This window comes from Netta rufina (genome assembly GCF_964035555.1).
Source record: "Netta rufina genome assembly, chromosome: 2".
In the NCBI taxonomy this organism is placed as follows: domain Eukaryota; kingdom Metazoa; phylum Chordata; class Aves; order Anseriformes; family Anatidae; genus Netta; species Netta rufina.
Genome location: NC_140124.1, coordinates 29,934,004 through 29,949,591, shown reverse-complemented (window position 1 = coordinate 29,949,591; position 15,588 = coordinate 29,934,004). Strand labels below are relative to the sequence as shown.

Below are 15,588 nucleotides of genomic sequence, written 5' to 3'. Positions count from 1 at the left end.
TACTAACCTCCTTGCTGCATTCGAAAATGATAGCTGGCTTAAGAACAATGTGTGGGATATGTCTTCTGTAAACACGAAATTACTTGATAGAATTGCTTTAAACTCCGAATGTTTAGAGTACAAACCTTTCAAAAACAATCAGGAATGTATAAAAAACATAGTAATTGATTTTAAAGTAGAAAACCTTGTTTTCATAATTGGATTCTTCAGTGGCAGTCAAATAGTTGGCATTTTTATTAGGAAAATGCCTAACATTTGAATGTAGCAAATTACATCAAATGTCAGAAATTACGGAGTGTTAATATATGGACTCATGTTGTATACCTGAGTTCATTTCTGATAGGAGTCCTGTGGTTTCTCTGGAGGACAGAGAAATTTAAAACATCAAAAAAATTAAAACATCAAAAGTCCTGGGAGTATTTGGTTTGGTAAAATGAATGTTTTATACAGATTCAAACTTTGAGGAGCTAACATCCTCAGAGACACTGGCTTCTAAGTCTCTGTAATGTTTTTTGAAAAAAACAAACAAACAAACCACAACACAACAATAGTTATGTGTGTTTTTTTTTCAGAGTAATGTTAATGACCCTTCATGTACCTTACTCTCACTTCCTTTAAAATCTGTGTTTGCAGAGTTCCCAAGGTCATTTGTTCTTAAGAGGTATTTTCTGCAGTTAAGACACTGGAACATTTGTTTTAAAAATGAGAGCAAATAATTTTTTGGTATGATGAGCCTGATTCTGAGCTCTTTACCCAGGAAAAAACCTTCCAGATAAGTCATTAGAAATATTTCCTGAGTAAGGAGTGGAGATCTGGTCCACGAAGAGTACTGTAGTGCACATTCAATAGAATTGTGAGTAATTATAATTAAATCTATATTTGTAATTCAAATATATTCTGCTAAAACTAGTATCAATTGTACATATATGAGAGAGAAGATACGTGTCTTAAACTAGAAAGTGTTCTGAAGGGCATTAAAGTTATATTTTATCATTTACTGTATTTCATGTTTTGGTAGTCACTGTTTCAATAAATGATTATATAACCAGTATTTACCTCTTGAATTTTGTTGGGTAACTGGATCATGGCAGATGCTAACTTTTAATTAAGATCATATGAATTATTTGCTTGTCTTTAGACAAGAACCGTGTAAATGAAAATATTTTCAAACATATTTTATGAAGCTTTGCTGTGATGATTGTAGTTAGCATGTGTTGAGCAAAAGATGACAAAGTTCAGACATGGTAAGATGAATCTCCCGTAGGATGTAGCCAGGACCAGTCATGCTCTGAGGATGCCGTTTCTTAGAGTAATGTTCTGCCGGTATTCAAATGTACTCACCTGTAACATACGTACAGTAGTATTTCAGCTTAAATGGTTCAAATGAGTTTTCAAGACAGTATGGCTAATGTCCTAGGTACACAGTGAAAAGGAACTGTGGTACCACAGAAGCAAAATTATGTTATCAGCAGGCCAGGATTGTATTTTGTAGCTCACATTTCTGATGAAAGTTTAAAAGCAAAGATGATCTTGCAGAAGATGAATGTATGTTAATAATGATTCTTGTTTAAATAAATAAACATATATATGTATATATTTTTATGTCTGAAATGTTGTTGTTGAACCAGCAAAATTCTGTGGTCTGGTGAAATAGCTGTTTTTGAGTATTTAAAATAATAACAAAAAGAACCCTACTGTGTTGGCTGACTGCCACAAAAAACTGGAATTGTTTTGAAGTATGCCGAAGATGCGGTGGCTTGGGGTTAAAGATGCATAGGTGTTAAGCGCTAAGATTTGGTGTTACTCAGACTTCCTGTGTAAATGTTTTGCAAATGAGCACTGCTGGTTTTCAGCAGTGGTATGGCAGGTGCAGACCCTGGTGCAGGCGGTGAGGCAGGGCGGGTGCCAGGAGCAGCCTTCACATCCTCTTGCCCCAATCGCTCTGTGCCGGGGCTGCTCAGGGCTGCCGCTGCACCACACGGCTTCATCCCAGCGTTTGTCCGCTTTGCCTGATTTTCATGCCCAACAGTGACAGAAATGAAAACCCTAGTTTTAACCTTGGCAGCGCTTCAAATTAAGCACAAGAGTCTTTATTTATGCTTTAATGGCTTCTTTTAATTCTTTCCTTTTTTTTTTTTTTTTTTTGTTTGTTGTTTTTTTGTTTGTTTTTGTTTTCCTTTCTTCAGCTCAGGTACCTGACAATGACGAGCAGTTTGTGCCAGACTATCAGGCTGAAAGTTGTAAGTATAGTATGAATCATCGCTTTCGTACTTGTATATTTATATTTGGCTCTTTGTATTTGTTATTTATTGTGTCATCTGTAATCATGTGATGGTGCCTTTTGCTGGGCAGTGACATCAGTGCAAGGAATAGATAAAGCAAGCGGCGATTATCAAGAAAGAGCCCAAAATGGCTCTTTGGTCTGAAGGTATAACCTTTAGAGGGGGCCAGCAAGTGTCATTTCCAACCCCAGGGAAGCAAGGGAAAAGTCCTGCCTAGAGGCAGAGGGGCTTTCTGTGTCCCTAGGGTATGAGGAGGTGGACGTTGGCCCAAGTCAAATGTTAGGGACGTAGGAGACAACTATACTGGGCAGAAATTGGGCTGCTTGATAGGTTTTGTGTACCAATACATAAATGCCTGCACATAATCAAGTACAGAAACTGCTGGAGCATTTTTAAGTAATTCTAGCATGTGGCATTTTGCTTTGAAGTAAAGCAAAAAAGCAGGAGTTGTATTAAGTTGGATGCTTTGTGTTGTTTGCTATTTTACTAACATGTCCCCAGAGTTATTTTGTTAACCTGTGTCCCTCAAATCTTGCCCATACCTGCTAAACTGCTACTATTCTGGTAAGCAGAATACTGTACGTGCTGGTCTGTGGTTTTAGGTGGTTTCAAGGGCATTTCAAAGATACGGCATGAGAGATGCTGTGTGACCAAGGCACAGGCTTCTTGCAGCTTCTTCACGCATCTTTCTTACTCACGGCAAGTCTTCTCTCCATCATCAGGTCTCTTCTAAACAGTGTCTGCTGATTGCAGCAGAGCGCATGGTAGCTTTTCCGTTTTGCTAAATAACTTAAATAATTTATCCTATCAGAGTGAATTACTGCAGTTCACTAAACCAGATAGCTGTTAAAGACAGTCATGTACTGATATGTTGGGATTAAAGTTTGAGAGATCAGAAAAAAATGCATTACAATAGTCTTTAACCCCTAAAAAACAAGTTCAGAATTGTTAAGTTTTGGTATAGGTCTTGTAGAGGATTTTTCCAGTTATTTAGAAACAGTTTTAACAATATATGGAGCATATGTGACAGCATTTCATGGAGAAAAAGAAAAAAAAAAATGTCTTCCCCGGAATGCTGATAGTATACCTAGTTTTTGTTTTTCCCTACAAGTTCCTCTATATATACCAACCAGCAAGCACAGTCACTTTTAGAGTTACCCTTTGTAACATTTTTTTTTCCCACCTCAGCCTTCACAGATTTTATTTTATTTTATTTTTTAATATAATATGAAAGCTGAAACTGTTCTATACATTGAAAATTAAATACTTTATCCTACATATGGAGCTGTGTCCAAATGTAGTCATGTATGCATACATCCTTTGTGTAAGAGTACAAAGTACAGTTAGGACTTCTATTAGCCCACAATTATTGTTACACAACAAGTCAATGATTCTTGGAAAACAATTTGTGAACTGTGAATGAAAAGCCCCATTGAAGCTTGTCACTGCTTTTGGTGATAAAGAAATTCTCCTAATATAGCTATTTCATTAATGCTGTTGTATTTCAAAGTTCCTTAGCCACAGCTTACACAGTATTATCAAAGGAACATTTATTTCTTCATTTCAGTTGCTTTCTTTATCTTAAGTAAAGGTCAGGAGAGCTTCCTGGAGAGTTACTCTGGCAAAGGTTACGGAGTTTCAGACATACACTTGTATATAATGTATGTAGCTGTGGGCTCTGCAAAACAGGAATGGAGATGAACATAACCAAAGCCATGGGGAAATTACTGTTGCAAAAGTGCCGCGGTTGTGACTGTTTTCTCTAGGATCCAAACCTGCCTTCAAACTGTATTATAATTACTTACTATATATAATCTGTAAGTCTGAGCAGCGTTAACCCTGTTACTGGCAAGAATCTGGCAGAAGCACTTGGCTTTTCTTTCTCTTCCTCCCTCTCTTTCTCCCTCTCTTTCTCTTTCGGGAGAGGATGGGTAAGTTTTCATTGCAAAAAGTGAACCTATGTAGGTTCAGTACTGATACACTCATTTAGGCCCTAAATGGTGAAGGACACAAGTATTAAACCATTGAAGGTCGTAGTCATTTTCTGGTGCAGATGCAAGCAAACCATACATTTTTGGTGCACTTTTCTTCTCCGGCCTCATTTAAATTTTCTGAAAAAATCTCATTTATGGTGCCATGTACAGATAAAGGAGATGGGTTAATGTGATTTGCAGAATATGTAAAGAAAAGTAGGTGCTCCTCTGAAACAGCTACAGCTCAGGTATAATCTTAGTTACATTTTACTTCTAGTTTAATTCCTTGAAAAATGGGCTTTAAAACTGAGGTAGGTCTTAAATTGAAACTTGCAACATTTGAAAGAAATTGTAAGAAACGATGTAACAGTGGCAGTTCTGGGAAACTCTGGTTAAAACCTTGCCTAGTTAGAACCAGGGTAGTCAAATCTGGAAGCAAAGATGTGGAAGGCAGCAGAATAGGTGATACTGCCAAGAACATGTGCTGTGTCCTGGCACTGAGCAGGATTAAATGCCCCTTAAAGTGCCATGGGTTTTTCATTTCTTTTCTGTAATAATGATTTGAACTAGTGAAACTGCATTTGTATTAGTAACTAAGGGAAACATTTAGTTTAGATTAGATATACAGTCCACTTTATCCACTTAGGGATTTAACTTCAAAGCTAACTTGGGACCATGAATATTTCAATTATGAGTTGCTATTAAGCTTCAATCAGTTTTTAAAAAGCAAACATAATATATGTATTTATAGTTAGGTGTGGGCTCTAGATACTACGAGTGAGATCAACAGTTAGCATAACTTCATGTCATATTATTGACGTTGCTGGAATTATATATATCCTAACAACTAAGGATCTAGCTAGTTAAGCTTCCCCTTAATGCTTTAAACTTCATTTTGCCTCTTTAAAGCTGAATTTATTTTGTTATTCCAGTGTGCCTTTTGGGAAAAGGTCCTTCCTCCTAGAGAAATCTTAGACATGTCTACACTTATAAACCTTTTTTTTTTTTTTTTTTCAGTGTCCAAAGCCCTGTCTTGTCCATCTTGCATTACTTTTTTATTATACTTCTTTTTTTAACCTTGAATACATACTACAAAGAACAGTTTTTTAGTTTAGCTCAGAGTGAGAAGAATGAAGAGTAGATAACAACCAGTCTGTTCTGCTGAAATTTGAAAAACAAATCACCATTTAGTTTCTCTTAACCTTCTGCTTTCTGCAGTAACTGAACTTTTTAAGTTCTGTGTGAGAAAAATGCATCACAAGATGTTTTCATCTTGCAATTACGCAGGAAAAATTATGGAAATTGCATATTAAATAGTGTAATTTTCTTACTCTTTCATGTCTATTCTTTAAAGATATACAAATTTCACAAAAAAGAGCAAGGAATCATTCTGTACTAAGCAGGGTGGTTTTGCCCCTCTCTTGAATCTGTTTCTGTACTTCATGCAGCAGCCAACCTGTTTGCTATGTTTTAAGCTACCTACAAATGTCTCTTCTTCCAGCAATTATGTGAAAAGTGGCATAAAGCAAAAATGCAAAGACTGTTTCTCCAAGAAAAACAGCTTTTTGATATTTTTTTTTAACGACTATAGGATACATTTTTTCTGAATTCTTAGTTAAAAGCTGTTTTTCTGGCCTTATAAGGTCTCTATTTACATGTCAAGAAGGATAACCTGTGTTAACTTCCTCAGATAAGGTTTCCTATTGTTGCCAGTCCATTTTCATATACTGAGGAGGAGCCAGATCTTGAACTGGCTGTAATCAGTGGCAAGGTTTTCAGATACCATAGAACAGCAAGGACTTTCCAATCTGGGAGTAAAAATGAATAAATTTTTCAGTTTGCTCGAAGTTAATAGCTGTTGAGGTGAAGATTGCTTGCTCCTATTGTTTGGATGGTTTTGGATGGAGGAAGTAGGTAGGATTTGCTGATGTCTAAAGGATTTAGTTGGCAGAGAAAACTTAGTATTGTCAACAGTGCACTGATTTGTAATTTGACCTTGGTGCTATTGGTTATAAACGGGGATTACCCTGCACCAAACCAGATTGCCTGTTGTCTTAATAGCATAATCATGTTTTGCTATTTTAAAATAATTTGTATTTACATTGGTCTGTTCTTCTAGAGTTCTTTTTTTTTTTTTTTTTTTTTCCTCCTTCTTCTTCTGCCCTAAAACATTGGTTACTATTTAAAATTCTGGATAAAATCTTGCTTTCACTATTTATTATTGAATTTATGCTCATGAAGATTTGTGCTGTGCTTCGTGTTCTTGACCGGTGTCCTTCCTGCTCTTTCCTTTTGTGCCTGTATCATTTCCCTGGCCATCACAGTATTAACTTAACACTGCCAAGGGGTAAGTGTTAATGTTAGACCACATCTGTTGACAGTAAATGGGAAGGGCTGGCTGTAAAATCCCTGCTCCTCCATGTCTGATTAAACTTTAAGATAGGAATAATACTTTTTAGCAGTGACTTTGTTGCTGATCTTTCAAGACCCTTATTCTTTCTCTCTCTTTCTCTCTCTCTTTTTCTTTTTTTTTTTTTTTTTCTCCAGGTTTAGCAAAAGAGCTCTTTCAATGTAGATGCCAGGAGCCTTAAATTATTCAGGGATGTGCTTTTTAGATGCTCTAGCTTGCAATCTTTAAAAGCCTGTTAAAGAGAGATTCTTTACAAAGGCTTCAGGTAGCTGTATTCTTCTGTCATTTTAACTAATGGCTAAGGATATTCCAAATGCAGTTTAAATGAGGAAAAGCTTTAATATTTATTTACATGTTTGCAGCATATAAGATCATGCACAGCTTTTTGCACCATCAGGAGAAAAATGTTCTGTTTGTTTTATTTTCTTTCTCTTTCTGTGACTTAAGTTTCAAAAGTGAATTTTACAACCTGAAGAGCATTTCCTATTTGCCTTAGTATAACAAGAGCTGGTTTGAACAGTTTGTGGAGCTTAATTTTCACTTATTTTTACATATTTTGGAGAAGAAATATGCTATTAAAATGAAATAGAAAATACCAGAATAATGTAAGTTCTGATGGACCTAACAAAGTTAAAAGGAGATCTGTTTACTGGGTTTGGTTTTGTTTGTGCTGTAGAATAGTTTAATTTTGCAGCTTCTAGAAAAAAACATAGTGGACTGAAAAAATGTCAGCATTTTTAACATGATGATTCAGTGCATAGGCAGCTGGTAGTCATATCTTGGTAGTGCACAATGTCCTAGAAATCGCAGTTGGTAGTATTTTGGTTTTCTGTGTGGCAAGTTGCACACACCCAGTGTGCTTTTAGTTTTCTTTTTTTAATTTTTATTTTCTTTTTTTCATTTCTGCTGTTGGTGTATTTTTCTTTAGAGACTACGTGGCTGGAATTACATTTTCTTTAAGTGTATTTCTGCAAGAATGGTACTGCGGGTGACAGTCTGACAAATATCCTACAGGGTGGTGCTAGTTCTTGATACTCAGCTATTCCCTGTTAGGGCTTTCTGCTGCAGCCGTGCTTTGTTTCTTGCCACTCAACTTTGAAACTACTTCCTTTCATAGGTCAGACATTGTCAAATACAGATACATTTATTTATTTGTTTTAGAGTATGCCCAACTAACAGATTCTTCTTAAACGGCTGTGAGAGTCAGAGCTCTGTAAGTTTGCCCTTAGCTTTGCATGACCTTGGGCATGTTGCTTAACGTCTTTGTTTCTTGGTTTGAAGTAGGTGCAGAAATGCATGTATCACTCTGCTGTGAGGTATACAGCTTTCTTAATGATCACTTATCTAGAGATCTCAAAAGCATTTTACAAAGAGTCCAATGCAATTGCTGTTGTAAGAGCTGGAGAGGTCAGACTGAGGAGTCGATGCTGACCACCTATCTCCCTTCAAGGTTCCCTTAGATAGCCTTGCTTCTTTCATTGTGTTCCTGAGCACTTGTTTCCTTTGTTTAAAGCAGGACTGAAACTTTTATCAACTCTTTGCTTGCTTGCTTTCTTTTTCCTTTTCTTTCTTTCTTTCTTTCTTTCTTTCTTTCTTTCTTTCTTTCTTTCTTTCTTTCTTTCTTTCTTTCTTTCTTTCTTTCTTTCTTTCTTTCTTTTCTTAATCAAAATATGTTTGGAATTGGTGTCTTTCAGAGAACTTTGTGGGCTCGTTTTGTGGTTTGTTGCTGGGCATTAGTTTATGCTAATATGAATTATTTTTCCTACTCCTTCCTCTAGAGGATTTTTGGAAATATTTAATTCTACTGGAGTTGTGACCTGTTCTATCTTGCAAGATTTAATTCTTGGAAAAGTTTTACCAAGAGGCAACTGGTGGATTCTAAGGCCTTTAATTTGTGACCTTAATGGCAGGGAAAAAATGTTGATTTGCCTTGATTTTAAAAATTAGTTTCTGTTTATATGATTTTCTGACTGTATTTTGGTGCTACATTTTCACCTTTGAAAGAAGAAGGATTTAGGTTCTCCTGAATTGTAGCAGTGGCACTGGGTCACAAATTGTGCAAGTACCTGCGGTGGCAATAGCTCTGTGAAACAAATGACAGGGCATTGTTGAGCACGTGGCTTTTTCTTTCTCAAACTTTTAAAGTTGAAGCCGTTCCTTTCAGAGTGCTCCACATGCCGTGATGGGAATTTTATTGCTAATTGTGAGGTACCCCTGGGCGTCCCAGTTGTGACAATGCAACCATAGATGTGGTTTAACGTAGATGTGGTTTAACAGCACAGGGCCAGGCTGTGAAACCCGTGGTTTCCAGCACTGATGTACAGAGGATCCTAAGCAACTGGATGGGGCTGTTGTTGTGGGACTTTTGTCACCCTGTCCTCCCCTGGCCTTCCACCCGCCCGTCCTTGTTAGACCAAGCTGACTTGGTGCTCTTTCCTCAGAGCCCCATCCTCATTTGCTGTTTTATTGCAGATTAAAGGCTTGGGTTGCATGTGGAGGTTATCAGCTAATGAATAAACTTCAGTCATCCTGTCCTGTGATAAATCTGTCTCGTAGATCAAAGATGAAGCATGTAGACCTTTTTTCTTTCAAATGGTAATTTCTTAAGGCTGTCAGATCACTTCCTGAGGTCTGTTTACATAAAAACAAAAAGCATTAAACACATTTTATTCAAAATGTTGGATTTTTAGTTTTGAAAAAAACTTTCATTTCCTCTCTGAGGAAGCTTCCCCTCCTCCCATCCTCATAAGGACTCTGTGAAGATCCCATCTGTGGAAATACAGGCAAGCCTCACGCTGTAACTTGTAGTCATGGCAGTATTTTCTTAACACAACAGTTATTTCTGTTTTAAAACAGATAGTTGTTTAGTTAATTTCATCAGGAGCATGTATATGTATTAGAGCATCTGTTCAGCTCCAGTTGTATTAAACAAAGTATGCAGATTTTTTTTCTACTGTATTTTCACAGAGAAATCAAAACCAAACAAGGCAGACTGAAGGGTCTCTGTGATTGTTTGATACAAAATCATTATTCTCTTTAAACTGATTTCCATGCAGTATTTTTGCAAAAAGTGTTTTGTATTCCAAGAACAGCCTAAATAATGATTTGAAAATCCACGAGTTCTGGAATGGTGTAAAATAAAGAGGCAGTCTGCAAGCTGAGTCTGCTTCAGTTTATTTTGTGTTTCCATAGGTAAAACATATTTACAGGCTGTATCGTTTTTGTGTCTTTTTTTTTTTTTTTTTTTTTCCTACTGCTTGCTGCATCAGCAACAGAAGACAGAAGTCAGGCTCTCCTACAGACTGCCGTGAAGTTTTCAAAGGGTGTAGAAGGAAAAAAAGGCAGGAGAGAGTGACAGTCCTCAAAACATCCATTAAGTGTTGGACAGTTAGTGATACATTCATGGCATGCAATACCGATTTTGCTAGCCTCAGTGAGCATACAGGAAAATATGCCCCTTGCTTGAGGTTCTCTATCCTTTTGTTGTGGTCACTTTTGTTGTGCACTTCAGTGCTGGGAAGTAATTTGGGTGGAACCTTTTATAAGCTGTTAAATATGCATAAATTATGATATTTGTTAGACTAGCTACTCAGTGTACTAAGTAGGCAAGTTAAGCTTTTCAGGTTTTAGAAATGGTCAATGCTTTTTCCAGAAATAAACCCAAACTAGTCTAAACTTGTAAATGGAAAACTGATTCCTTTTTAAAGGCATCTGCTCTAGTCTTTTGCCTAAGAAGTTTTCTTTTCCTTTTACTTATTCTTCTTGATCTCCGTGTCTTTGACACATTACTCTTACCCATTTCTGGATTACAGTTGGACCTTGATTTGAGGTGAAAAGAGAAGTGAACTGTCTTGGTGAAGGATATCTTTTTTCTTATGTATCTATTTTTTCTGTAAACTGAGGATTATGCATGTTAGAAAAGAGTGAATGATTAGCAACTTTATTTCTGGTTCCCTTTTTTTCCTGTGACTGTTTATGAACTTATTCAGCAAATGTGGTTGCCAGTAAGTTAATGTAGTGAAATATTTTTTAGCAAATTTACTGCCAAGTCCTGCAGTCTCTGAATAGGAAGGTTACTGACTGGCCAGGTTGTTGTCTTTAAATTTATATGTTATGAGTCATCATCAAGGACATTCAAAAATTTACATGTGCAAAAACAATTCCCAGTCTTACTAATTTGATCCTCTTTGCTCAAATATTGTTTCTTTTCTGCTTCTAATGTATATCTGAAAAAGATAACCCCTTTTTTCATACTCTAATGTCTTCTTGCTGAAACTGAGTGCAATATTTTCTTATTAACCCATCCGTAAAGCAAAGTTCACATAACTAAAGTACTAACATAAATGGAGATATAAGGAACTTCAAAACAGTGCCAATATTTAGAAAAGTACAAAAGTTTTAAGTATTTGAGAGTAGCATTTGTGAGCCAGATTTGTACAAGTGCACATTTTCAAAGTGTACTTGTATGTTCAGTATATAGGAAATGTACACGCAATGTAGTTTTCAGTCTTACTGGTTGCATTCATGTGTAAAATAATCACACAACATCAGGAATGATGAGGTTCAGAAAATATGTGTAATGTATGTAATGGTTCTGTGTATTCCATTGTGAGCCCCCTCTACAGAAAGGATGCTTAAAGTGGCAGAAGCCTTTAAACGTCTGTGCTGAAAATCAGAGCCTGGTTGCAGGTGGTCAAAATTCCACCAGCTTCAAAAAGAGCACTTTTCTAAGAGTCTTTAAATATCAGGCTACTTATTTAAGTCCTGACTTTTTGTTCCCAGACGTAACCACTTTTGACAATGGCTTCTTTGTTCCCCTGTTGAATCAGTGATAAAAACTTGTGAGCTGAGTATTATTGTTGACTCATTTCAGTGGCCTGCACCTTTTACAGTGGAGAATGCAGGGTTTTGCAGTGTTTTTTGTAGTTTGGTAGTAGACTAAGGATTTAGATTTCAGCCTCACTTTTTAACAGATTTAGGTTAAGATTGTTAGAGTTGCTTTACTGGTGAGTATTCTTGAAAATTTAGCATGGAAGTATGAAAGACACATACATCTGGGATGGTGACAGTCTCATTCTTCCAACAAAGTAAACAAAAATCCCATTAGCTAGCCTGCGTTAGCGTGTACTTGTTTTATGAATGTATGCATGTTCTTACTGTAAAAGTCAGAAACAAATTAAAAATCATTTGCTGGAAATGCAGTTTTCTTCCTTTTGATGCCTGTCTTTGAGATTTGCTAAAATAAAAACAAATTGTAAAGAATATTTTAAATTAGTTGTTTAATTTATGCTAGAGAGGTAACTGTGTAGTCCATTATTTATTGGCTTCTCTTGCTTTCACATACTCTTCAGTAGCTAACTGACAGACAGGCATGATTATCCTTAAGGGTAATCTATTATTATGATGTTCATTTATTATGAGGATATTCCTATTTTACAGGGAAGCAAATTAACACACTGATTATGAGCCTCTGAAGGTAGGCTCCGAAGACTGAGATACTTAAAACTAGAAGAAATCTTCTAACACCAAAAAGATGTTTTGGTTACAAACAAATAATGGCAGAACCAGATATTAAATCCAGCTTCTTTCACTTCTTGTTCAGCTGCAGGTACAAGATCAGTTGCCTTCTCACATGTAGGTGGTTATTAGCTCTTTGTATGAATATGTGTGAAAACATACAAACAAAACAAAACAAAGCAAAACCAAAACCCAAACTAGGTTGATGTGACTTGAAACTTCCGTATAAGAGGGAGATAAATCAGAATCAGTTCCTGTTTGTTTTTTGCTGTCAACATGCTTTCCTAAATTTCTAGATTTCATGCCTTTAAAACAGAACATACATGCACAAAAAAAGTTTATTTTACAGATGAGTGTTATATCTGCCAAATATATTTGTTAGAATTTCCAAAGTTTTCTTCATTGTATTTCTGTCTGTGCATCCTATTAAAATCCAGACCTGAAACCCCCACATTGCTAATTTACCTGAAGTCAAAATTGCGTGTGTATAAAACGCTGGGATATTATCTCACTTGGATATTTTAGTAATGGAAGTTATGTAGTACTTAGCCATTACCTCTTGCAATTTAAATTAAATTTTGGAAATTGCTGCAAATGGAACTCCTGTCCTCAGAAAAGCACACAGACCCTGATTTAGTGGCCAGCTTTCTTTTCTTCCCATTTAACTCTATTGATAATTCCCAGGTAGGAATACAATTTAAGTTTTCTCCCAGGCTTGATTTTACATTAAGACTTTCAAGGAGGTTTTGCCTCCCCTTACACCCTGCCTGGGAGCCTTTGGAGCCACATACCTTGTAAGTAACTGTAGGAACAAATGCTCCTGATCTCCTCCCAGGACTGTAACACCACAAGCTAATGCACATGAAGAACAAGCCTTTCTCTCTGGGGTCCTGGATGCTGCCAGATCCGGTATAGGGGGATTACAAATTCTTCAGATTTTTTTCCCTCGTGATCATGTTATGCTATCCATGGGTTTTAGATCCCAGTTGGTTTAATTTTTATGAGGTTACTGCTTCCTCCTTAAGAGAGCCCTAAGCCTCTGTTTGTTTTGGGGGCAGGGGAGTGGGGAGATCTCTTCCTCCTGCCTCACCTGTTCTCCTCAAACACTAAAGCAAGACAGTTTGCTCCTCCTATATTAATCCTCCCTTTCTCCCTCCTACCAATATTCTGCAAATTTCCTTACCTTATTCGTAGAGTTACCGAGTGTCTGTGGTATTTATCAGCAAGTTAAACTTTTGCCCTGGAGGTCCAGGTGTGGGGCCTCTACCGCTATGGCAGCACTTTCCCCTGGGCTGCCTGCGTGGCAGGCCTCATGAAGTCAGACAGGTAAATGTCTGGAAGAAAAGGAGAGCATTGCATGAAGGGGACGTAAATCAGTATAAAGCAGTGCCCATGACAGCATTTCTGTGAGATTGCCGATTTCGGAGGCTAAGAAACTGTGTCAGTGACTGCAGCTCCCAATGAATAAAAATACCTTCTGGACAATTCTTAACTAGAAGCTGAAATCTTTTGGGGGTGGATGAGGAGAGGGGGTCAGCTAGGCAAAATTGTGTCAAATTAGTTCTTTGCTTGGAGGTAGAGTATAGGCAGTTTTATAATCCCATGGGGCAGTCCAGCCTGCTAGCAGCTGCCTAAATAAAGTGTTAGTTTAGTCCAAAAGTGTTTACCAGCAGCCTGTTGAAAAGTTTGCCTTGTAATTGTTCTTTGGGTCTGGGGAGTAGGTTAACTTGTATTGATATATTCTGAAACCTTTCCCCTTCCCCTTTCTCTAGCCAGGTGGGAAGGGTTGGCTTTTTATTTTTTTGATACACACAACATAGTTGCAACTTCAATTTTCAACCGGCATGGCCCTCTTAAATGAGAAGCCAAGTGGCTACAAATATCCAAATTATCTCAGTGGTGCCTTCAGCACTGCCAGCATCAGAAAGCTGCAGGGGTACCCTCAGTAACGCTAATGAATATTTCAAAAATTGCAACTGTGCAGACAAGCAAACAAGGGATAGGTATCTTTTTATTAAAAATGGGGACTAAACCATTTATTAAATTATATGGGTATAACCTCTAATATTGTATCCCCGACTCCACACAGAGGTGGAGTCACCTTCAGCCTCTCAATAAGGCTTCATCCACTGCAGCAGTGTGTGTAGGGTGTGTGTGTGTGTGGGGGGGTCCTAGGTTAGTTGCCCAGAAATAGCTAAACTGGCACCAATTTTTAGAGTCCTAGCACAGAAGCTTTAGGAAAGCATGTTTCAGTTAAAGAATGACATTTATTTCCAGTTCTGAAGAAGTGTCTAGAAGAATTTATTTGCTGAAAAGAGGCAGGAACATCATTTTTAGGAGTCACGCAAACTATACTGTAGGGAAGTGGCAATCATCTGCTCTATAATTGTAATTTTGCTGGTCACTTTTTCCCATGTACAAATGCCCTAAGGTAAACCTGCTGTATTGGATACTTATGCAACCTTACCACAATTTCGACATGCTGTAGGTACAATGAACCCCTCTGTTCTCTAAATAAACCTTCTTTTTGGTTTTATTGTTATTCTCAAATGCTTTATTAATATATATCTTAATATATCTTAAATGCCAGATTATAGTAAAGATGGAATAATTATGGTTGATATATAGAATTAACATAATCTAGAGATGAGCAGGTAATTCAATTAGTTTAAAACTGATTTTTATCAATACTTGTTTTTTGTCTTTTAGTCCTTAATATGTAATGCTTTGTGGTTTGCATAAAAAAAAAAAAAAAGAAAAAAAAATCAAAACAAAAGAAAACCCCTCCCCCTACTCCTAAGCAAGAGAAATTTATTATAGCAAACAATCCTTGTTAATGCAGGGGCATTACTGCCGACTTTAAGGTCCAGAATTATCCAGTATTAGTTGTAGGAAAATATGCTGTTATTTTCCATCTTGAAACTCTGCAGTACTACTCTACTGCTTTCAGTGCAGTTCATCTTTACCTGCTTACTGCTTTTTCCTATTTCAAATTCAGAATCAGTATTTTTTTCTTCTTATAGCATGTTATCTGAGAACAGTCCATGGGGATTTTGCAAGCAAAATCCCCCAATTTTGGACTGTCTCTTATTCTTCAACCCCCCATCCTTCTCCACCCCCTGATGATTTTAAAGACTATACTATTTTGTAGCATTCTGGCAATGCAGTATTCAAGTAGACTGTTAATTGACATGCACAGTATTGTATGCTTTAGGCTGGAAGAGAAAATAAGCAATTTGCTTCATTTTGCAGAGTGAGTTCTAACTGTTATTAAAGTGCATTTGTAGTTGCATATTTTCCAGTAAAGGTGACAGATTACTTCAAAGCTGGTATTTTCTTTTTGTTAAACAAGGTTCTCAAATAGATCCATCTTGCCCACGTATTCTATTCTTGCCAGTTGGCTTTG

The 15,588-nt window shown here is 36.9% G+C and overlaps 1 protein-coding gene across 4 annotated transcripts in view; it reads left to right on the top strand.

Annotated features, from left to right (window-relative positions):
* ETV1 (ETS variant transcription factor 1) overlaps window positions 1–15,588 on the top strand; it is a gene marked incomplete at both ends in the record, with an annotated part of 63,869 nt that overhangs the window by 11,116 nt on the left and 37,165 nt on the right. For 3 of the 4 annotated variants that reach the window (XM_084282951.1, XM_084282954.1, XM_084282952.1), the window contains one exon: window positions 2,187–2,240. The exons of the other annotated variant lie outside the window; for it this stretch is intronic. In XM_084282951.1, coding sequence (XP_084139077.1) covers window positions 2,187–2,240 — 54 coding nt within the window. The remainder of the gene's footprint in view (window positions 1–2,186; window positions 2,241–15,588) is intronic. 4 annotated transcript variants of the gene reach the window in all.